Source organism: Megascapheus bottae, chromosome 10 (assembly GCF_031878675.1).
Source record: "Megascapheus bottae isolate mThoBot1 chromosome 10, mThoBot2.hap1, whole genome shotgun sequence".
NCBI classification, from domain to species: Eukaryota; Metazoa; Chordata; class Mammalia; order Rodentia; family Geomyidae; genus Megascapheus; species Megascapheus bottae.
In genome coordinates this window covers 61,115,455-61,140,104 of record NC_143518.1, presented here as the reverse complement: position 1 = coordinate 61,140,104, position 24,650 = coordinate 61,115,455, and the positions used below count along the sequence as shown (strand labels likewise).

Sequence of the window (24,650 nt, the reverse complement as noted above, 5' to 3'; positions counted from 1 at the left end):
AAAAATCAGCCTGTATTAACAACAAATTAGAAGATTAAGCAACACTAAGCAGTGGTCCACAAGCAAAGAAGCAACAATACAGAATCAACACCAATCCATCTCCAGTTCACCAGCATCACCACTAACATGCCACAGTCACAAACCCCGTGTGATGCCTGGAATATCACACATTTGACTTTGGAACAACTAAAAGACATTTTTCTGTTCCACTAAAGAAGTAGTTACTCTGTTTTTGAGTTCCTTGAAATAAAGAGGTGAATTTCACTTAGCCCTGCATTCTGCATGACCTAACATGTATCATGAGATAGAAACAATGCTAGTTATGGGATTGTCTGATGAATGGATTAGAAGAGTATTTTCTTATTGATGCTCAATTTCCAGTTTGATGGGATTTACTATGGGAAGCTACTGTACAAGACAAGAGGAAGTGAAAGATAGGTCTAACTGTATGGGCTGAACAGAGTTAGGTCTGCTGTGGCTTCATTTCTATACTACTTTGCAGCCTAACAGAAGAGAATTGTGACTTGGAGGTTTGAATAATACCATTAGAACATAATTGGAAACTGGGCTTGAGGCCCATGAACCAAATAGCTCTGGAGAGGAACAAGGTGTGGTTCCAGTGCCCTCAGCTGTCCTAACGGGGCTCTGGTATCCAGATGACACTACTGCACATACCTGTGAGTGAACGGAAACAAGAAATAGAGCTGCTGCTCCAGACGCGAAGAGAAGAGTAATGTTACCTGATGTCCACTCGGCTGAGTCCTCACCATATTGTCACTTTGCTGATAGGACCCACCGATGCCAGATTTTGTAATCTGTGAGGCTCCAATAATGGTGGCTCCGGCCTATAATCCTTGCTACTCAGGAGACTGAGAGCGGAGGATCACAGTTTGAAGCCAGTGCAGGCAAGTAAGTTAATGAGACTCTTATCCCCAATAGACTACTCAGAGAAAAGGAAGAAGTGGTAGACACTTGAGCACAAGAAGCTCAGAGCCACTGCCCAGGCTCTAAGTTCAAGCCCAAAACCAGCAGGAAAAAAATACTCCTAAAACATAAAAATGTCAAGAGTCATTCTCATTCTCTAACCATCTGGCTTTAACAACGTTTTGAGCATGTGGGTAGTTCAGTAACCCACAAGAACTATAACTGTTAGGCTTAAGTAAGTATTAATTCTGAAAGCACTTTGTGTTTTTAAGGCTAGTCTCTTCCACACTTAATAAACATTATACAACATTATTTACATTGCACACGGTTCTCTACTATTGACAACAATACTGAATTAAAAGTAACCGTAAAAACCTCCTAACAGGGCCGGGAGTTTGGACTAGTGGTAGAGTGCTTGCCTAGCATGCACAAAGACCCAGGTTCGATTCCTCGGTACCACATGCATAGAAAAAAGCTAGAAGTGGTGCTGGGCTCAAGTGGTAGAGCTCTAGCCTTGAGAAAGTCCAAGGACAGTGCTCAGGCCCTGAGCTCAAGCCCAGGACTGGCAAAACAAACAAACAACAACAACAAAAAACCTCCTAACAACTAATGGAAAGTGATAAATTCAAATGTTAGTGTAATTTTTTGTATTATATGAAGACATAGTCGAGCCAATAGGTCTTAGTAAACTGAAATACTTTGATGTTTAGATCAATTTTAACATGGGAATGAGATGCAGTAAAGATCAGCTGACATGTTGAATCATCCAAACTAGAAATGAAACATTTGGGCTTTATTTATAAATAAAGAAAATACAGAGCATATAAATTGGGATTCAAATCTTCAAACAGACAGAAATGTAAAGGTTTTAACTCAAAGTCATTTTATAAGGGATTTACTGATGTGCTGATATACTGTTCTTCTTGCTGACATTCACTGTGATGTCCTTGAGGGTCCTTGATAAGACAGAATCCTTGATGAGAAACAAAAACAGAATTTCTTAAAATAAGCATCAATTATAGTTGAGGGCGTATTATAATTTAACCACTCAGCAATTTCATATAATGATTCCCCTTAATATTAGGTTACAGTAACACTAAGAAATCATAGTTGGTAAATACTACCTCAGACCATCATGGCATTTACGATGCTAACACCATTTTTAAGTAATTTTCTTCTCAGCTTTTTACCCAAAAATATATCCTGAAAACATTTAAACACCATATAAAAATTTTCACTTTGATCATGTCAAAATTCAAAATAAACATGGAACTTTTCATGCCGCATCCTTTGAACATTTTGTGCTGGATGCCAGTCACTCATGCTGACAATCCTAGCTACTCAGGAGGCTAAGGGCTGAGGATCACAGTTCGAAGCTGTTCTGGGGCAGGCTGGTTTTCTCCAATTAATCACACACACACACACACACACACACACACACACACACACACACACACACACTAGCTGGAAGTGGCGCTTCGTCTGAAGTGTTAGAGTATTAGACTTGAGCACAAGGAGTTTGAGGACAGTATCCAGGAACAGAGTTCAAACCCCTATTTTGTTTTGGCTCATTTTGTGAAATTACTGGTCATACTCAATGCATTTTGCCATTTTGTTGTTGTTTGTGTGCTGCTCTGTAAATCAAGGCCTATACACTTTCCCTGAGCTTTTGTGTTCAAAGCAAATGCTCTACCCTTTGAACCTCAGTGCCTTTTTCTTTTTCTTTTCTTTTTTTTTTTTTTTGGTAGTTAATTGGAGGTAAGAGTCTCAAACCCTTTCCTGCCCAGGCTGGGTTTGAAAGGCAATCGTCAGCTCGCAGCTTCCTGTGTGCTGGGATTACAGGTGTGAGCCACTAATGCTCTGCCATTATTATTTTTTAAATTCCTGGTTGAACATTTGACCCTATTAAATGATACATACATCATTTTATTCTGTTTATGTCATTTTGTTTGAAGAACAGGATTCCTTTTCATTTACCAGGTAGTACAAAACATATTTCTCAAATTTTTTTTATGTGGAAACAGTTCAGAAAATTATTCCAAGGACTTATGCATAAATATGATCCTGGAAATAAATATCATATTTTGTCATTATTGTGAACCTGTTCTTGTCTCAATAGAAAGCTTACATAAATATATGCCCCAGCTTTGGTAGCATACAAACTTAGAACTTATCCTGGGAATGTGAAAAAATGTGATTAAAAGAAGAACTTTAGGATGTATTTAAACTTCGTACATGTACATGTCATGCAAGTAAAGTGATTTGTTTATCCTGTTGTCCAAGTGTCACTAATATGGCTATGTTTCTTTTCCAATAGCTATAACATTTAAGTACTGTATAACACAATATTTCTGAAGTTTTTATACCATTCATTTTGAATAATAATGTAAAGGAATAGCGATAGGTGATTCTTCTTACCTCTCTCTTTCAACACACGTTGGATATTTCAGCTGACCTCTGTCACACTGCACTCTAACTTCAGACCCAATAACAGATGACTGGGCTATGAAAGTATCTCTCATACAAAGAAACTCAATATATTCGCCATGGAAAATGAATGGTCTATTATCAAAATTCCATTTCAAGACTAGATTATTCTTTTCCATTTCATCAAAAGATAACGTGCAAGGCTCTGGAGGAAAAAAAACAGTAAATAGGAGAAAATATTTTTGATATTTCTCGGTATAAGAGTTACCAAGATCTCATATAATACCAATTATTATACCAATTGTTCAAGCTGACTTAAAAATCCTAGAGAGTGCCAAGTTAGTGAGTAAGAATTAGTACTTAAGTCAGAAAATCTATTCCTCCCTCTTATCCTCATGCACACACCAAAACCCAGAACTTTCATTTGCACCTGTATTCTTGGATATAGAGGGTAAGTATATATGTCTTTATAGTTTTAGGACATTAGATTTTCAAAGATAGCAAATAAACAAATAAGAACTATTTTTCACAAACCTTGGCGCTTTTTTTGCCAGTCTTGGGGCTTGAACTCAGGGCGTAGGCACTGTCTTTGAACACTTTTTGCTCAAGGCTAGTGCTCTGCCACTTGAGCCACAGTGCCATTTCTGGCTTTTTCTATGTATGTGGTAATGAGGAATCAAACCCAAGGCTTTGTGCATGATAGGCAAGCACTCTACCACTAGGCTATGCTCTTCCCCCCCCACACACACACACTTACTAATGGTCGGTGAAATTATGCTATTTTTCACTTTTCTTCCTCAGAAACATCAAATGAAATATCCTATCAAAGCCTTGACTATTAGATGTAGGAATAAGATTCTCAAAATGGATGCAGACTTGTCCACCTGATGTTTTTAAAAAGCCCCTGTACTTACTCTTTGAGATTTCCATTTAAGAAACAGGAAGTTTGCATTGTTTTGAGTGACAGGTATTGACAGTATCCCTATGTCCTTTCCCAAATGTTTAAAAAAAAAGAAAATAAAAACAAAAACTTCAAAGAATTAGGGCATCCAAGGAACCTATTTATTTTTTCCACAATAAAAGCAATTCAAAGTTCAAAACCAAAGTATTTCAGAATATGGGTTTCTTTTGTTTACCAACAATGAAAACTAGAAAATCTTCCGAATGCTTAGAACTTTCAAGAAACTACTAAATAATGCACACAGAGAAGATACATATACATATATAATTTTAGTACATATTAAAAATAATATGAAAGTGAAAAATCAGGAACCTAGGTTAACGGCAGAGCAAACCTGTAAAAGAGTAATAAAATGATCTCAAGAAAGCATAAAAGAGGTTTTGGGTACTAGTGGCTCATGCCTGTCATCCTAGCTATTTAGAAGGCTGAGATCTGAGGATCACAGTTCAAAGCCAGCCTGGGCAGAAAAGTCCATCAGACTTATATCTCCAATTAACCAACTAAAAGCCAGAAGTGAAGCTGTGGCTCAAAGTGATAAAGCACTGGCCTTGAGCAAAAGTTCATGGACAATGCCCAGGCCATGAGTTCAAGCCCCATGTCCATCCCCACTCTCAAAAAAAAAAGAGTAAAAGAGAATTTAGAGAAATAATAGGAAACAATATTTGATAAATATGATTAACAAACATAAAGATTCATCATTTGAGGAGAATATGAGGTAATGGTGCTCTAATAAAATTTATAAGATATGTCCAGAATGAAAGAGATGCATGCTAATAGTAATAACTAAGATATTAAGATGAGGATAAAAGGATGGCAACTAATTGGACATTTTAGATGTGATAGGTTTCACCGACTCTTTCCTATCCAACTGACAGGTAGAAGAGAAAATATCAGAACAAATTCAAACTACCACTAAAATCTCTCCACCAAGACTAAAATGTTAGATGGCTTACATGTGAATTCTTACCATCAATACAAAAGAAATACCAATCTCATAACCAATCTCAGAGAACTGGCAAAGAGGAAAAACTTCCAAAGTCAGCAAGGTGAGATCTACCAAAACATGATATCAAATCTGAAAAGAAAGTAACACCAATCTCTCCCTTATGAAAATAGATGTAAACCTTCCACATATTGGCAAACAGACCAACAGATATAATAAACATAATTCACCACAACCATGACATTTCTTATAAGAAAATACCATGTTTGGCATTCAAATAGTCAATATATTTCACTAAATGCACAAAATATTGACAAAATAATAATTATATAATAATGATAAAAAAACACTGGCAAGTTTAAAAGTACCCATTAAAGATGGTTTCTAAAATATTCTCAGCAAGATAAAGATAGGTTTCTGTATCTTTTACCTACTTTTGAAAAGTATTTATGATTTGACTCTTAAAGGTGATATATAAAGGTAAAATACTGAAAGTTTTATTGATGTGCTTGAGAAGCAAATAAAGATATCCATTACATCATCCAGATAACATTGTACCTAAGTCATAGCAAGTGAAATAAGATAAAAATAAATAAGTCTGCGGGGCCGGGAGTTTGGCCTAGTGGTTAAAGTGCTTGCCTAGCATGCATGAAGACCCGGGTTCGATTCCTCGGTACCACATACATAGAAAAAAGTCGGAAGTGGTGCTGAGGCTTAAGTGGTAGAGCTCTAGCCTTGAGAAAGTCCAAGGACAGTGCTCAGGCCCTGAGCTCAAGCCCAGGACTGGCAAAAAATAAATAAATAAATAAATAAGTCTGAACTGAAAACAAAGAAATAGTTCCATATTATTAAGATAGGTCCTTAGTGTACACTCTGAGATTCTTCATAAATGTCATTTGTCAGCACTTTACTAAGAAGGCATTCATTTCTCACTCTCTCTCTCTTCCTCCCTCTCTCCCTCTCCCCTTTATTCTCTCATCTCTTCCTCCTTCCTTCCCTCCCTCCCCCTTCCTTCCCTCCTTCCCACCCTTTCTTATTCCCTTCTTCCTTCCTCCCTTCCTCCCTCCTCCCCCCCTCAATCCCTTCCTCCCTCCCCCCCCCACCCCCCCACCCCCCACGGTCTGCCTGTCTTTCTTCTTTCTGTCCTTTATTTCTTTCCTTGTTAATTGGAAATAGAAGTATTATGGGCTGGATTTAAACTTCATTTCTTAGATCTCACCGTTCTGAATTAGCTAAGATTATAAAAGGAGCCCCAGTGCCAGGTTTGCTTCATCTTTCCACACTGATAACCTTGACATGACCTTCCGTAAGTCACCTGCTGCACTCAGGTTTTCTGTCATGTCACCAATCATTCTGAATAGTAATTAGCTACACTACTATGCTTATCCATCTCATTGCCTAACACCAAACTAGTATCTGATGTGTGGTTTACACTTAGCATTTATCAGATTAATTGACCTTAGTTACTTGTAGCCTGGAGGAAAGATTAAAACAACAACAACAACAAAAAAAAAAACAGCAAGGTAAGCATGGCATCGTAATCAAGGCAGGCGGGACAGGAAGTTGAACAGGTGCCATGGTTTTCCTTCCTGAGTAGGGGCATGTTCTATCTGTGCACATACCCAAGCACAGTGGGGAGGCCGTCCACTCTCCCTCCACACAGTGAGCCTCCTTAGGGCCTTGCAGGAAATGGTTCTCAAAGCATCTGTATTCCACCGAGGAACCATTTTCATAAGTATTTACAGCTGAACTTATGATGACTCCATTTTTAATAAGTGGAGGAGATGCACACCTTCCTTTAGATTCTGCAAAGACAAGTATATGATGAATTCCTATGATAAGCATCCAGGGTTTCCATAATTGCTACAGAAAGAAAACAAGACTACTTCCTTGTCTCAAAGGTCATTAAGGTAGTACTCAAAATATTTTATTTTTTGCAGTCCTAGGCTTGAGCTCAGGGTCTGAGCACTGTCCTCGGGTTTTTTTTTTTTCCTCAAGGTTAGAACCCTACCTCTTGAGCCACAGTACCATTTCCAACTTTTTCTATGTATGTGGTACCAAGGAATCGAACCCAGGTCTTCGTGCATACTAGGCAAACACTCTACCACTAGGCCAAACTCCCGCCTCAAAATATTTTTGTGCCAGATGCCAATGGCTCATACCTGTAATTCTAGCTCCTCCAGAATCTGAGATCTGAATGATGAGGTTTAAAATCAGCTCAGGGAGAAAAGTCCACAAGACTCCATCTCCAGCACAATGCTAGACCACTTGGTAGCACCAGTAGAGTACCTCACACTTGCAAGTATGAGGCCCTGAGTTCAAAACCCAGGCCTCGCAGGGCACACTGGCTCACGCCTGTAATCCTAGCTACTCAGGAGGCTGAGATCTGAGGATCAAGGTTCAAAGCAGCCTGGGCACAAAAGAACCTGAGACTCTTATCTCCAGTTAACCTCTAAAAAATGGGAAGTGGGGCTTGGCCCAAGGGTAGGGCAGTAGCCTTGAGCTAAAGAGCTCAGGGACGGTGCCCAGGCCAAGTTCAAGTCCCATGACCCACAAAAAAATTTTAAAACTTTTAAAAAAAGCCAGGCCTGCTAATGAAATAATGTAGTTCTACAATAATGTCATAGAAGTTTATTCTGATGATTAGAGTTCCATGTCATAAATTTCAAACACATATTAATAACTATCAAAGCTTTAGTAGTTATGATTTCTTTTCTTTACAATCTACCTGAAAATGTATGATTTCTCTTTTAAAGCCATATATATTATCTTCCTTTTGATTTCTTACTAAAATGGATTATTGGGGAGAATGAAGAAATTGTTCCCGATGCCTTGCACTCAAACTGACTTGCTGAATTAAAACCCCCTCCATACGTGTACTGAATAATAAAAATGAAACTGAAAATAAAAAGTAATGAAAGAAAAACATGAAAATGGAGGAATAATCTCTATGCTTTCCAGGGATTAAAGAAAACCTCTTTCTCCAGCAGCACCTTGCCTGAGACAATGCTCCCCACGAACTCTAAGCAGCTGATGTTTGGCATCATTGCAGAACACTGACACGACACTAAGTGTTCCCCTGATGGTCTTTTGATGGTTCCTCTTATAAAAATGAAAATGATTCATTTAATTCCTGAGTATTTTTTGAGGTTATACATATTGCAAACAGAGTTGCTTTCCTGATTTCAGTCTCCGTCTTCTCATTGTTGGCATATAGAAAAGCTTCTGAGTTTTATGGGTTGATTTTATGCCCTGCTCCGTTACCAAAGTTTTGAATCAGCTTGCGAGAGGAGTCTGTAAGGCTCCTTTGAATACAAGACCATGTCATCTGCAAAAAGGGACAGTTTTTACCTCCTTTCCTTATTTGGATCTCCTTTACGCACTTTTCTTATTGCTCTTGCTAGGAATTCCAGTACTATAAGACATCCTTGTCTTCATTCTTGATTTTAGAGGCATTGATTTTAGTTTTTCACCATTAAGAATAATGTAGGCTGGGGCCAGGAGTTTGTTCTAGCAGTAGAGTGCTTGCCTAGCATGCATGAAGCTCTAGATTTGACCCCTTGGTTACCACGTACACAGAAAACACCAGAAGTGGTGCTGTGATTCATGTGCTAGAGTGCTAGCCTTGAGAAAGCACAAGGACAGTGCCCAAGCCCTGAGTTCAAGCCCTGGGACAAGAAAGAAAGAAAGAAAGGAAGGAAGGAAGGAAGGAAGGAAGGAAGGAAGGAAGGAAGGAAGGAAAGAAAAAAGACAGAAAGAAAGAAAGAAAAGAAGAGAAAGAAAGCTTTTATAGAGCTTGTATCATACAGAAGGGTTGGATCTTGTCAAAAGTCTTTTTGCATCTACTGTTGATGTGTTGTTTTACATTTGCTGATTCACCTAAGTTGACCCAGCTTTGCATCCCTGGAGTGAATCCTGTTTGATCCCAGGGTATGAATTTGGGGGATTAGCTGTGGAATTCAGAAGAGAAAAGGGAGACAATTCAGACATGAATCTAATGTGTATCCCACAAAATTAAGAATGAGGGATGGGTGAAAATGGCAAAGGGGTTACATTGCATCCCTAAACTGCTTTGTTAAATGGCAACTCCTTTGTACAACCACCTAAAGGTACTAGAAACTAAAATAAAAATGAAAATGACTCCTGGGAATGTAAATGCGTTCGCAGCGTCAACCAAAGTCTATGTGCTGGCTCGACACTGGAAGTTGGCTCAACCCCAATTTATAGATTGAAAGTTGACCGCAAGGAATTCCTTAGTGACAGGTATGGACTCCAGGCAAGGTGGTGAACGCTACCAGAGGCTCCAGGGATGGACTGCAGCTTGGCTGTTACCTTTTCTGATGCAGAAAGGGTACTTCACCTCCCCACGGTGGCACTGCACGGAGAGCTCAGACGGAGGGGTGGATGGAGGCAGCCCGAAGCCCTGCTTGCATGCGAAGTCTATCAAATCCCCGTGCAAGATTTTCCCTTCGTATTTCCACTTCATCTCGATGTTGTTCCTGGTCATGTTGTCTGCATTCATGGTGCATGGCTCTGCAAGACCAAGGTGATTCCTAGGCTGTAAACCACCACACGAACAGCACGGGAAAGTGCAGACCTCCCAAAGGCCTGCCACCTGTCTTACCCAGGCAAGCAGGAGGAGGGGACCACGCTCCCTGCTCACAGCGCGCCGTCTTGGATCCGTTCAGTAGGTAATACTCATTGCACCTGTATTCCACCAAGGCTCCAGGCCTGTAACTTGCCAGCACCTCATCAACCAGAGCCCCGTTGCTCACCGCAGGCGGCGGCCTACAGCTCTCAGCATGTTCTGAGAAGAAGAGAGGCAGCTCTACAATGAACCTGAAGCTACACCAATGCCCTGATACAGCCCACTCCCCTCCACCACGGTAACATGTGATTTAGGACGATGGACTTCTAAAATCATGGGCTGTCTAACATTATCTTTAACAAAGCAATCCGACAGGGCAAGACAGGCAATTCATCTTTTGTCTCTTCTTGTTTGCGGAGGAACTGTGGCGGAGATATTAAAACGTGTTCACAGGGAAATGATGTTCCTTGGCAAAAAGGCTTGAGTCCGCCCTACTAGTGCTGCCCGGGTTTGGCTCTTATTATGTCCTTCCTTCTCTCTGCTTCTCATCTCAGCTCTCAGTGAAATGTCTTCTGTTTTTATCTTTGTCCCTCTAGAACCTTTCTCTCCCTCTGCTATCCGCATTCTTCTTAGATGGGTGTTCAGGGAGCTTGCTGCCTTATCTAATCCCGAGGCGGGAAGCCAGGCAGCCTGATGGAGCCTGGGGGGGCGGGGGGGACCCAGGGTCAGCCTGGAGATCCCCTCCAGTCCAAAGAGCAGGGCCAGGCCCAGAAGGCAGGACGTCCCCAAGGTCGTGGCACTCGGGCTGGAGGTTACAGCCTCTCCTTCCCCTCCAGTGGCGCGTTCTTGCTGGCGAGAGTCCTTCCCTGCTCAGGGGCCCTGGTCACGCGCGCAGGTAAACTCTCCCCACGGCCACGGTGGACCCCCCGACCCAGATTGGAGACTCCGCCGCCGTGTGGGGACCGGAGAGGCAGCCCCGGGGGACCCCAGGTCTGCAGGCCCCCGGGGACACTCACCCACGCAGGCCGGGGGCGCCGTCCACTGCCCGCGCCGGCAGGCCGTCTCCGGGGGCCCGCGGAGGACGTAGCCGCTGCGGCAGCGGTAAGCCACGCGGGCCCCGCCGGCGAAGGCCCCGGAGCCGCGGAGCAGCGGGGCGCCGTTCTCGATGGCCGGGGGCTCCGGGCACGCCAGCCTCGGCTCTTCTGCAAGGGAAAGGCAGAGCCGTCGAGGGCCCGCGGGGCCGCGCCACGGGCGGGCGGGCCGCGAGCTGCGCCTTACCGACCCACGCACTGCGGAGGCTCCGTCCAGCGCCCGTCCTCGCAGCGCATCTCGGCCGACCCGCGGACCTCGAAGCCCGGCTGGCACTCCACGCGCACCCGCGCGCCCTGGCGGTGGGCGGCGGCGCGCGGCCCCGGCCGGGAGTGCGGAGGCGCCGGCGGGGCGGGGCAGCGGCTCCTCCTGCCTGGGGAGGGAGACCCGGCGGGGCGGTCACGCTCACGCGCGTGTGCAAGCACGCTCACACACATTCACACTCACACACACCACAGAGAAGGCCAGCAAGGAAGACCAGGCAAGGGTCCAGGTCGAGAGGGACCTGTGAGTCGTTCAGATACACGCACACACACACTCATACATGCACACATCACATACACACACTCACACCACACACCACACGCTAACACTAACACACGGATACACACACAGACACACAGACAGATTCCCGTGTGATGGTAAATTCGCCCTGTGGCAGCACACATTCTACAGCTATTCTTGCTGTTAGGCTCTTCTGCTGGATTTGAAGAAGCATGGCACCAAGAGTAATATTGATATTGGGAGCTCTCAAAGGGAGGGAGCCACAGAGGCAGGTGTGTGTGTGTGTGTGTGCGCGTGTGTGTGTGTGTGTGTGTGTGTGTGACTACAATTTCATGTCAGCAATTTATGGCTAATGGAGAAAGGGTTCATCCAAAACTGAGAAATTTGGTTAACTGGCAATTCCCAGTGGGAAAAAAAGAAATTATTCATTATAATAAAAGATTTTAAACTTAGGATACATACTTTAAAATACTACAAAGTGTAAAGTGTTTAAAATGCAATAACTAGAGATTGCTGGAATAAAGAATTGATTTCAAAGACAAGATTTCATTTTGAAAACAGTACAAGAACTAGGGCTTGATCAGTGCAGACATTGTTTTCCAGAGCTCATAGAAATTAAAGCTTACTGAGCTATGAGACATCCCTTGTCTAGATATGAAATTTAAGCATTTTACCTTCACATACAGGAGCTTCTGGGTACCAGCCAAATGTATAGCATTGAATTAAATCAGATCCGCTTAGATAATAATTTTCATGACAGAAAAACTGAACTACATCTCCTTCCTCATAGGTTTGCTTCACAGGATGAAAATAGCCATTTTCTATTAATCTTAGAGAAGAGCATGTTAATCCTAAAAAAAAAAAAAGAAAAAGAAAAAAGAAAGGATAGAGAAAAATACAAAGTTGTGTTTATTTTTTGCAGATGGGGCAAAAATTCCCTATTTTTTCTATATTGGAACAAACACAAATAAATTTGCCTTAATCTGTTTTTATGTTTTTGTTTTTGTTTTTTTTTGTGGGTCATGGGATTGAACTCTGGGCCTGGGCACTGTTCCTGAGCTCTTGAGCTCAAGGCTACCTCCTTACCCTTGAGCCTCAGCTCCACTTCCCATTTTCTAGTGCTTAACTGGAGATAGGAGTCTCAAGGTCTTTAGTGTCCTGGCTGGCTTTGAACCTTGATCTTCAGATCTCAGCCTCCAGAGTAGCTAGGATTACAGGTGTGAGCCACCGTGCCCCACTCTTAATCTGTTTTTTAACTCATAAAGACAAACTGCAACTATATAAGAAATGAACATAAAGAATCGCAACAATAGCCATGGCTCAGTAGAGGATGGAAGAGGCAAGGAGAACAGCTCTGTTACAAGAGGTGGGGTATAGATATCAACAAGAGGGGGCGGGGCTAAAGAGGGGGAAAGAGCAAATGCAGTCAAGATTGTTGACACATATGCAAACAGAGCAGTAAACCTGTTCAAGTTGTATTGGGAAAAGGGAAGGAGGTAAGGGAAAGAAATAGAGGGGTACCTATTGGTGGGAATCTATTGTACATATGCATGGAAATATCACAATGAAATCCTCCTCCCTTGTATAGTTCTTGTCTGAGAATAAAAATTGCAAAAGAAAAATAAGCTTATAGGGTTATTTTCTATGTTATTAAATACTATTCAGTTTTAATTCTGGGATCTAACATGAAATTTTCCTACTTAAGAGATCTAAATGATCAAAGCCTACCACTAGCATAATTAAAAGAGAAAAAAAAGAGGGGATATTACTAGTGTGATAATTTAGTGCTCTTCAGGAGATGGACTTGTCTGAGGAGGAGGACTTACGGGTGCATTGTGGGGTGAGCGCCCATCCGTGTGACAGGCATTCTACCTCTTCTGCCTGTTTTCCTCCGGCTGTATAGAAACCAGCAGCACACACGTACTGTACTTTGTCCTTCACTTTAAATGTTCTCTGTGTTGTGGAATAGTTTCCATTATGCAATTCAGGGGCCACACACGTTTCTAAAAGGAAGTGAATTGTTTATTTTGTTTATTTTATAAATGCCATCAGTACCATAGAGTAATAAAAGAAATCTCAACGTGAATTTTTCAATAAGTGGCAAAAGCAACTCTTGGTAAAATCGTTAACATAGCCCAAATTTGCCTTTGCCTCTTCATTTTCATTTGCCTGCCTCCCTGCAAACTGTCAAATCTACCGTTGTTCACCTTCTGATCCACTCTATTGACCAAAGGCCACAACTCAAGTCTCGTGGCATGACCACTTGTCGCTCTGTGGACTTTTACCATGTAAGCCATTTACCACAGGCTAACAAGAGATTGTTTTATAAAGAAAAAGTTACAGACACGTTGTGAAGGAAATGTTAATTAACTTCATTTTGTTTCACACCGTCTTTCCTTACTAGGCCAAAGGAAATTGCTGGAAAGGGTATATGTTACAGGTGTCGCAAATCTGAAAATTAAGAAAACTTTTGGCATTTAAGAAATGAACACTAGCATCAACTGCCCATATTTGCAGAATTCATGAAAAATGAACTATATGAAATAGAAATCCCTCTCTGGCAAAGAGAGTACTAGCTAAAGATCTGTCCTTTCTTCAGTGCTGGGAAATGATTCTGACACACATACCGAGTTCCTCCCAGCAGGCTGGAGGAGAAGACCATCCCTCCGCAAGACACTCAACCTCTTCTTCATCCTTCCCACCTGTGGTTTTGTATCCTGAAGCACAGCCATAACGCATGGTCTCTTGAATTTTGTAGGACAATTTCACATCGGAAATGTAACCATTTCTTAGGTCGGGCTTAGTGCATTTTCCTATGGGGGAAAATACAATTCTTTGTTTAACGGAACAAAACCATGCTACAATTCCTTGATTTAATTTTAGAAATCTCTTAGCACATGCTGCATACTTTTTTTTCAGAAGTGGATTCCATTTGACATGGATTTGCTTGTTTACAAATTTTAGTTTTTGTAGTCATTCCTACTCTTTATCTTCTTTCAGAAAAATACATCTTCCAGGCTAGGAGTTTGGCCTAGTGGTAGAGTGCTTGCCTAGCATGCATGAAGACCTGGGTTCAATTCCTTGGTACCACATACATGGAAAAAGCAGGAAGAAGTGGGGCTGTGGCTCAAGTGGTAGAGCTCTAGCCTTGAGAAAGCCCAAGGACAGTGCTTAGACTCTGAGTTCAAGCCCCAGGACTGGCAAAAAAAGAAAATATATATCTATCTCTAATTGTCACTTTAAAATGAAAGAAGGGATTTCTTTTGCATCTAATACCTAATTAGTATGAATATACTGTGCTTGATAAACAAATAGTAACACACACACCTAGTCGACAGATGTTACATAGTCATTCTTAATATGAAAACTTTGTTCATTCTTGCTTTTGGCCAATATTTTGGAATCACCTGCCTTCACAGGACGCAGTTCTCAGCCCTTGTAAACTGATGAAAATTACTCCTCAAATCCTTTCAGAGTACAATTATTCTTTTTCAGTCAACATTTGTAACATTAATGGACAACATAATGAAGTCATCTGAGCATTCTATGAAGCTCTGTGTGTGTGTGTGTGTGTGTGTGTGTGTGTGTGTGTGTGTGTGTGTGTGTGTGTGTACTGGCCCTGGGGCCTGAACTCAGGGCCGGGGCACTGTCCCTGAGTTTTTTTTACTTAAGACTAATGTTCTACCACTTGAGCCTCAGTACCCCTTCTGGCTCTTTGAAGATAAGAGCCTGGCACACCTTACTGCCCGGGCTGGCTTTGGACTGCCATCCTCAGATCTCAGCCATCTGAGTAGCTAGGATTATAGGCATAAACCACCCATACTCACTCAGCTTGAGCTCTAGAGTTTTATTAGCTGTATTATTAGAGCTTCCTAACAAGTCCTCATGGAAGGATTAAGAGGCTAACGTTAGCTTAAATACATCTACCACTTGTGTGTTACTCCAACTCACTGAAGCAACAACGTTAACCAGTGCTATGTATGGGAAATGCCCGTCCAGAATGCATATGTTTTGCCTCTAGCCATGGAGCTAGGCCCGGTCATTCTGACTGTCAAGTTGTATCCTCACCATTACACTCCCCTGGTAACCTCTTTAATGTTCTATCTCCACAGATAGTGAATATTTCTATGCTGCAGATACCAGGGAGTTTTATTTATTAATGTTAATATGTGAAAACAATGAATGCAATGCCAAATTATGGTCTGTTTTGGGAGTTGTGGAATGACTAGGTATTTAGCCAATGAATAAACATTCATAGAGAATGAGGGTTTAGGTAAATATCCTAAACATATGTATTTAACAAACTCTATCAACCATACTTCGTATTAGACACAATTGCTCATTAGAGAATTCTTAGCTCAACAGTGTTCTGGTGAGATTAAATATTGTCATGACAGCATGACTTGACCTGAAATAAGAAGCCAAACCAATTGCAGCTCTTTCTCATGAATTGGAACTCAAAATTCAGAAAAATACTATTTTCCACAGATAGAATAAGAGAAGTTGGCATCCAAAAGAATGAGGAGTTTGCACGTGATAGAACACTGGATTAACAGTCTTATCCTTGAGGAGGCCATGGTCTTTAGCATTATTCTGGCTTCCAAATACAAAATAATGTGGACAACCAACTCCTTACTATTTAAGGTGACTCAAATGCATCTCTTGTCACTTGCAATGCAAAAACATGAAAGATAGTTATTATCCTTAGTCCTCTCACAGGGTTCTAGTAAAAACAAATAGAACACATTGTTTACAGAATTTCAGATTTTCCAAAACAAATACTTTCTTCCAGAGGGTTATTCATTTCCTATGTTATACAAACAGAATTCGGTTTCTTGTACAGACTAGTGCATCAGGTACTGCAGCATCACAATGACAAAGCACACAACTTACGGAAGCACCTTGGCTCTGGGACCCAGCCTTCTGCCGTACACCTGGTACTCGCTTCTTGTTTTCCACTCTTAGTTGTATACCCAGCCAAGCAGAAGAAAGACAATTTTTTGTCTAGACTCATCGGGAAGTAAAAGGTTTTGAAAGTGTAATAATATTGGGCAATCCTTCCATTTTCCACAGTTGGGAAATCACAGTGTTTCTCTGAAATCAATAAAATGGAAGCTGAAAGCAGAAACACAAATCTAGAACCAGGAAACCTAGGATCAAGGAGTGACAGTCAACGTATACTTAATTGATGACCAAAACTTTTAAAGAATGTCACGATACTCCAAGCCTCCCCACCCAATTTCCTCCCTGTCAATTGGCTAACACCTCTAAACAGATCTGCTAGTCAGGATAAGGCTGAAGGCATTTCTAACAGTATAGTTCAGTGCAGAATAAACTGCCTCTATGAAAGGCATATGTGCATTTTAAATTTTCTAGTAGTCACATTAAGAAAAGCAAAAATAGACAGTTGGGATCCATTCTAATAATATACTTTATTTGATTCAATACATTGAACTATTTTACTTTTTTTTTCTTTCCTTATTCCTTAAAATCTAGTATGGAGCCAGGCCCTATGGCTCACATCTCTCATCTCAGCTGTGCAGGAAGTATAAATAAGAGAATATTGATGCAAGATGGCTTGGGTATAAACTTGGCATGCTATTTGAAAAATAATTTTTTAAAAAATAGAAAGGATTAGTGGAGGATGGTTCACTGTCTAGCGAGTGCAAGACCTGGAGGTAAAACTCCAGTACCATAAAAGAATACATGCATATGTGCATGTATAAATATACATTTATAGTTATAATACATATTTATATACATTACAGTCTGATATGTAATATCAGACAAGTGGTTAGTGATGGAACAAGAACTTAACAAATGTGATAATTAAATGGTCAGAAATCATATTCAACCTTATTTGCCAGGGAAATTGAAATTAAAATCACTATAGGATAGGAATGAAAATGTACTAGACTTGCTGAAATGAGAAAGGCTGTAGCTCTTAATAAGTGAAGGTAGTGAAAAGAGGACCTCACACTACTACACATCAGAACACAAATTGGTGTCCAATGAGAAAATACATTGGTAATGTTAATTAAAGCAGAATATGTACCCTATATTATCCAACAGAAACACATTAGAGCCCAGATACAACTTTCATATACTGCTATTCATGGCTCTCCTAAATTGAAAATAGTCTAAGTGTTCTTTAGTGACAGAAAAATACAGACACCATTTAGATTGGGCATATAATGGGATCCTGCAGAAAAGTACAAATGTATGTGTGATGAATCTCCCAAGCATATTATCAAATGGAAGAAGCCAGAAACATGAATCATCTAACTTTTACAAAGAATAAGCTAACCGATGGGAAAAGAAGTCAAAATGGTGACATTCTTCTTGTACCATAGAAAGGACACAAAGAATGTTTCCAGGGTGCTGTTCATGTTCTGTGTCTTCAGCTGGGTGGTGTCAGATTGGATACATCTATATAAAATACATGATTTTTCTACTTTTCTTCACATTGTATCACCAGTGCCCATTTTACAAATCTATTTTTATGTTGGCATTCTTGACATAATAAAGACGCTGAAGAGAAAGTTACTTTGGGCCATCTCAAGAATTGTGTTGAGAAGAAATAAATATCCTGGGTAGAACAAAGTCAGAGCTGGCAAGATCATGTGGTTTTATCAGAGTCTAACTTCCTGCTGCCTTGGCACATAAAATGATAACAGCATCACAGCCAAGGCTGGAGAAAACATGTGTCAAACATGAGCAGCATACCACTGCCAGCATGTGAGCTGAGTGGAGATGCAGAGGATGTGCCACCATCCCCCAAGAACTCCTAGCACTTTCCATAGCCAGGAAATTCACAAAGGCCACCCTGCAACAATGGCCATGAATGATGAGTATGCGGTGTTGTCCCCAGGAGTGGCTGCTGCTCCACAAACTGGGTCAGCAAATGGCATTCTGTCCTAGGTGTGGCTTCAAAGGCTCTGCCTTGGGGCAGGCGCTTCCCTCACTAAGAGCACTTTACTGTTAAAGGAGGTGAGATGACTTGGAAAACACACATTCAAGAGAGAAATTAATAGAATTATAAGGATTGCAGACACAATGAAAGGGAATCAGAAAGCTGGACAATAAATGTTAGCTAAAGCAACTTTAACCCACAGGTGGAGACTTTCAAATCTGTGAAATGAATATCTTTAAATAGTTGAAACTATTGGTGATATAGACCAGAAATAAATAAACTGATACAGTGTGCATGAAAACATAATACTTCATGTGTATAGTCTCTTTTGTGTAGAAAAGAGCAGAACAGAATAATCTTAGCCAAAGAATAACTAGCACAGTAAAATATAATCATATCATATATAGTTTATAAATATAATCTTATAGTTTCTACTTGGGACAGAAAGACCCCCATCATGCATATTTCCTGAGGTCTGAACACACTGTAGGATTCAGAGGTACAGGAACAAGGCAGGGAAAAAAAGGCAAAAGTTAACAAATTTGATTGTGTCAGACTAAAGGCCTTTTTTTCCTATGACAGTCATTGTCCACTGTTTGCAATGTCTAAACTGACAAATGAAAACTTGGTGCTCACAAAGAGTTCCCACAAAGCAGGTATCAGAAGACACAAAGCAAAGGCAAAAGCTAATCAGATATAAATGAGGAAACCACAGAGGTTTCAATGAGATATTAGAGTGGCTCGTGCCTATAGTCCTAGCTACTCTGAGGATCCCATTTCAATGGCAGCCCAGGAAGAAAAAAACATGAGGTTCTTAGCTCTAGCAAAAAGCCAGAAGTGGAGCTGTAGCTCAAGTGGTAGAGTGCCAATCTTGAGTGAAAAAAACTAAAGGACGGAACCTAGGCCTAGTTCAAGCCCCAGAACAGACACAAAAAATGAGATACTACTTTATGCGTGATTAGCCAAATAGCAGGAAAGCAGATCATATGGAGTGCTGGTAAGGAGACTGGGAAGTGAGCACCCACATCCTCTTTGAAAACAACACTCATTGTAGTATACACAGCCATTTTGCAAAACATCTGTAACCATGCACTCTGAGCAACCAAGTTCAAGAATTATTCAACATTCCCACCTCTGAGTGAACACAGGATGAAGAAATTCTCACAGGGATACAAGGTGATTTTATACATCTATATCTAAACTATATATGTATGTATGTATGTATGTATGTATGTATAAATGTGTGTATATACATACATACATACATATAGATAGATATAACTTTCAGAAGTGTGGTGAGGTGTTAGAGCAACCAAGTACCCATGATCAAAAGAGCAGATGAATAAAACAAATGAAAGACTATGCAGCAGTTAAAAGCAACGAAGTAGGAAAATAGCACAGTAGAAATATATTGAACGACATCAAGTAAAATTAAACAATAGGTTCAAATCTACCATATGTTTCCATTAATGGAAACGCACGGTACCCTGCCAACCTTCATTCTCACTCCTTTCTGACTCAGTAGGAACTCTGCCTCTACAGATTTCTAGTCATTAGGAAATCCACAGGTACTGATCTGGCTGGACAGCTCTTATTAATAAGGCTGTCGAGACAAAATCTTTAATAGATCACATTTCTCTCTCAAAAGCGTTCTGAGAATAAATCACTAAAAGTCACAGTCGCAAAGGGAGAAAAATCTTTCGGATGTATGGTTCGCTGGCAAATTCCTCACATTGAAGTCTTCTCTTTTGAACAGAGAAGTAAAATGATATTCATTTTGTTAATGTGAACCATAGGTTCATTCATAACGTTCTAAAGTAAATATGCAACTTCTAAAGAAACACATTATAAACCAGAAAACCCTTTGAAGTATTATAGATTCAAGCCTTTGACCTCCCCAGTTTTAGAGAAATAAGCAGACTTTGTTGTGTTTTTCTAACTTACTCAACTACAAGACCATAAAAGGTTGTCTACATATATAGATAACATATTTATAAAACACTTTCTATAAAATTGACACATCAAAAGATTAGATCAAAATTCAAGATGCATGAATCAACTGTAGAATGAGGACTACTAAGAATTAATTTTACCTTCTGCTCCGATTTCTCCCGAGATCATTAAAATACTAATAAAAACCAAATCTTCCCACCTCATCTTCAATGGTATGTTTCATAAAGATTTTAACAACTCCAAAGCACCTACTGGCTTGTCCGTCATGTACACAATACTTCTTCTGAAAAAAAAGTTAATGATTTACATCTGAGTCCTTTTGGAACAGGCCTCATATTGCACAAAGTATTTTCCAATCATGTTAAAATGACACAGCTGTATGAAAGGATGTCCCTTTCATATCAAGTTCAGACAAGAATATGCCAGCCAACATGGGGATAGCAATGGCACAGTAGAAATCCATATAGGCTGCATAAGGGGCATTTTCAACCCAGATTCCCAAACATAAGTTCACAGAGTGAAGCTCACCTGGCCACTGGTGTTTACTACCATTGAGCAAGAGAAGGGATGAACTTAGGAACAGAAAATGCTGCAGCTGGGATCATACATCTGAAAGACCTAACTGTGGTAAGCAATGCTACAAGGGATTATGAAAAGCAGTCCTATGTAACACTTAAGAGTTTAGTCTTACCAAAGGCCTCATATCTAAAATATATCAACAGCTCAAAAAATTGAATCATTCCCAAACTAATCTCCAAAGAAACAACCATCCCATTAAAAGATAGGACCAAAGACTTAAAGAGAGTCTTCTCTGAAGAAGAAATAAAAATGGCCTATAGACACATGAAGAAATGCCCGACATCTCTGGTCATAAAAGAAATGCAAATCAAAACAACTCTAAGATTCCACCTCACTCCAGTTAGAATGGCCAGGATCAAGAAAACTAATAACAACAGATGTTGGAGGGGATGCTGCTAGAAGGGATCACTACTACACTGTTGGTGGGAGTGCAAACTCGTTTAACCACTATGGAAAGCAGTATGGCAGTGCCTCAAAAGACTAAACATAGAGCTCCCCTATGACCCAGCAATTCCACTACTTGGCATTTAACCAATCATCCAGAAACAAGGACATACTAAATCCACTAGCACAACGATGTTCATTGCAGCACTATTCACCATAGCAAAGATATGGAACCAACCCAGATGTCCCTCAGTTGATGAATGCATCAACAAGATGTAGTATTTGTACACAATGGAATTCTATGCGGCTGTCAGAATGACATCACCCCATTTATTAGGAAATGGAAAGACTTAGAAAAAATCATATTAAGTAAGCCAGACTCAAAGGAAGATAGGCTCAATGATTTCCCTCATTTGTCATAATCAGTAGAAACCTTGGGCTCTCCTAGCAGAGATTCACAATAGAACCAAATCTAGATACATGAGGTCATATAGTATGACGCTAAATATAAGGACCTCCAGGATATAGAAACAAAAGCCATATGAGTGATTGCTGTCCTTGATGTACTATGTCATCTCTCATCTCTTTTACTGTCCCTTGGTTACCTCATATTGTTACAATATTTCACCTTATTATCTGATATATTTTATATATGCTTAATTGGTTGTTTGAAATAGGAGAGGGAAGGGGGGAAATCAAATTGGGAGAGGGGAGGGGGGAGGGAAATGGGAAACAGGACATGAGAATGGGTATCAATATTTGTGAAGTAATGTACCTTCTGATGAATATTATGTAACCCTTCTATTAGTTACAATAAAAATATATGAAAAAAAGTTTAGTCTTACACCAAATAAATCTCCAGGATTTTTGTGTTTCACGTAATTGAAAGTTTGCATCTTTTGTACAATACCTCTCTTTTCCCATAGGCCACCCTACCATTTCCCGAGGCAGTGGCAACCTTCACTTTGCTGCTTCTATTTTAAATACCAGTGTGAGCAGATGGAGTATTTATTTCCCATGTCTGCCCATTTCAATCAACATAATCCAGGGCAATCATTCGTGGTGTCATAAATAAGCCATTGCAAGTATTTATTGCTCTTTTATCGATTCTCCATGGTCATTAGATGGTTTCTCTATGTGGATTGTTGTGTATAATACTGAAGTGAGCTTTGTTTTTGTTTTAAACCTATGGTTAAATAAGAAGCAAGACCAGGACTCACTCTGAGGGAGGAGCCATCTCACACTTCTCAGTCTCCACCTCTTGAAGGCTCCACACCTCAACCCCAACCGAGTGGGGCTGTGCTTCGGACAGACAGATCTGAGAAGCAAAATGCTTCTAAGGCCTAATCTTTGGTTTATGTACCCATTTTTATTTTGTCCAAACTGTTAGTCCACAGCATTGCTCATCATATCGTTCTATGATCTTTTTGATTTTTGAGAGGTCAGGACATTCCTTGGGTTTGTGTATCCTGCCAGGAACTGGGGGCAAAGAGCAATGTGTGAACTTCTCCACATCCCACACACATTCTGTCAGCAGTGTCCGTTTGCTTTGTACTGTTGTGCTGTCATAAACAAAGATTTGTCATTGGTTTTGCCATTGGCAGTTACTAGTATTCATTTACATGCCATCATGATACTACAACCATTCTTCATAATAATTTCTTACAATTACCTTCAGTAGTGACATTTATATTTTCATTTGCCTTTGTTGTTTAACATCTTTTTGTTTCAATGTCAACCATTCCCTTTAGTGTTTCTCATCAGGCTGATCTAGTGCCAATAACATGCTTATAATGGTCAATTAATTCTTAACTGTATCATTACAAAAATTATTTAAACTAAAATTCTGTTAAATGAAGAAAAACAAAGCAATGGGAAAAGTCACAATGAAAATACAGTATTTGAAAACTACTTCGCACTGCTATTATATACCAATATATAATATATTATATATAATATGTATACAATGTATATATACAGTATATATTTTATAGCCTGTCAGATTCTCCAATACAAAATTTAACATATATATTATTTATCCAAACCAAACTGTAAGTAAAAAAAAAAATCAGACTATTTAGACTTAATCCTTAAGCTGCCTCCAACAAATTATTTAAGTAAATAGTCTTTTTAGCTAATACTGATTTGTTTCAAACTGTTAAAATTTTTATGGTGTCCATACATAAACAGACTTTGGAATTGCAAACAGGCCCCACAATTAGTTTCTGTGGCCCCAGAATAATACAAATACTTTCAAACAGTGACCTAAAACTGTGCAAAAAAGATTTACTCTCAGAACTGGATAATAAGAAAAGTTCTTATTAAAAAGCAAGATATATTCATCCGATGTCAAGTTGCAGCCCAACCAGCTAAATGAAGAATGTTTGTCATATCTAGTGGCAGGACTGGGTGAGAACTTGGGCTGGGAAGCCCACTGACTTCAGTCAGTGAAGGATACATATGGTATACAAATCCCATTTGCGGGATTATTTTATAGTCTCTTCATATGTAAAGTGTGCAGGCAGAATCTGTAGTTTCTAACATTTGTTATTTTTAAAAATGCCTCAACTTATGAATAAAACAAGGATACATTGTTGGTGAGAATGTAAGCTTGTCCAACCAATCTGGAAAGCAGTATTGTGGTTCCTCAAAAAATTAAACATTATCTTATGATCCAGCAATTCTATTCCTGGGTATTTCCCAAAAGTTACAATCCAGGATGTACAGTAAAGCCACCAGCACGACCTTGGCTATTCACCACAGCCCAGGTATGGACTCGGCCCACATGCCCTTCAGTGGACAAATGGACCAAGAACATATGGTATATGTACTCACACAATGGAATTTCACTATCCATTAGAATGATATGATACTATTTGTAGAGAAACTGGAAGACCTGCAAAAATTATGCTAAGTGAAGTAAGGCCCAGAGAGACAAGGATGCATGCCTTCCTGTATATGTGGAAGCCAGATTTAGCTTACAAACCTACAAGTAAATACACTGGGTGGCATGCAAGTATATACAAATACTATAGGAGGTTCAAGAGAAAACTCAAATAGTGTAATTCCTTCTAAAGGCAAAACCAAAGTTCCACTAAACAAAATACCAGGAAGCATGATCTCAAAAGGGGTGGGTGAAACTGATATAAAGAGGAGAGGAAGGGCGAATGTAAATATCCTACAGAGTTAAGAAAAGCGAGGGAAGGGTCAGGTAGAGGGGAGAGATGGGTGAGAATGTTGAAAGGGATGACTTTGATCAAGATATATTGTGCTAATAAACTTCTTTGTTAAATAGTGACTCCTTTGAACAACTACTTAAAGATGATTAAAAAAAACAGCAACAATCTGTTTCTGGTTCCTTTTGGAATAAGATTACATTCATACT

General features: G+C 40.0%; 1 protein-coding gene across 2 annotated transcripts; it reads right to left on the bottom strand.

Annotated features, from left to right (window-relative positions):
- Positions 1 to 1,709: 1,709 nt before the first annotated feature.
- Positions 1,710 to 20,530, bottom strand: LOC150058590 (coagulation factor XIII B chain-like). Of its 2 annotated transcripts, XM_090339968.1 has the most exons (12): positions 20,443 to 20,530; positions 16,330 to 16,530; positions 14,064 to 14,249; positions 13,263 to 13,439; positions 12,111 to 12,287; positions 11,126 to 11,305; positions 10,860 to 11,045; positions 9,880 to 10,062; positions 9,588 to 9,788; positions 6,878 to 7,060; positions 3,343 to 3,556; positions 1,710 to 1,897 (listed from the first exon to the last, which is right to left on the bottom strand). In XM_090339968.1, exons 1-12 carry the CDS (start codon positions 20,504 to 20,506, stop codon positions 1,858 to 1,860), a joined length of 1,992 nt encoding a protein of 663 aa, XP_090196094.1. In that variant the 5' UTR covers positions 20,507 to 20,530; the 3' UTR covers positions 1,710 to 1,857. The 2 variants fall into 2 exon arrangements, with proteins under 2 accessions (XP_090196094.1, XP_090196095.1); XM_090339969.1 differs by lacking the exon at positions 6,878 to 7,060.
- Between the last annotated feature and the right edge of the window lie 4,120 nt (positions 20,531 to 24,650).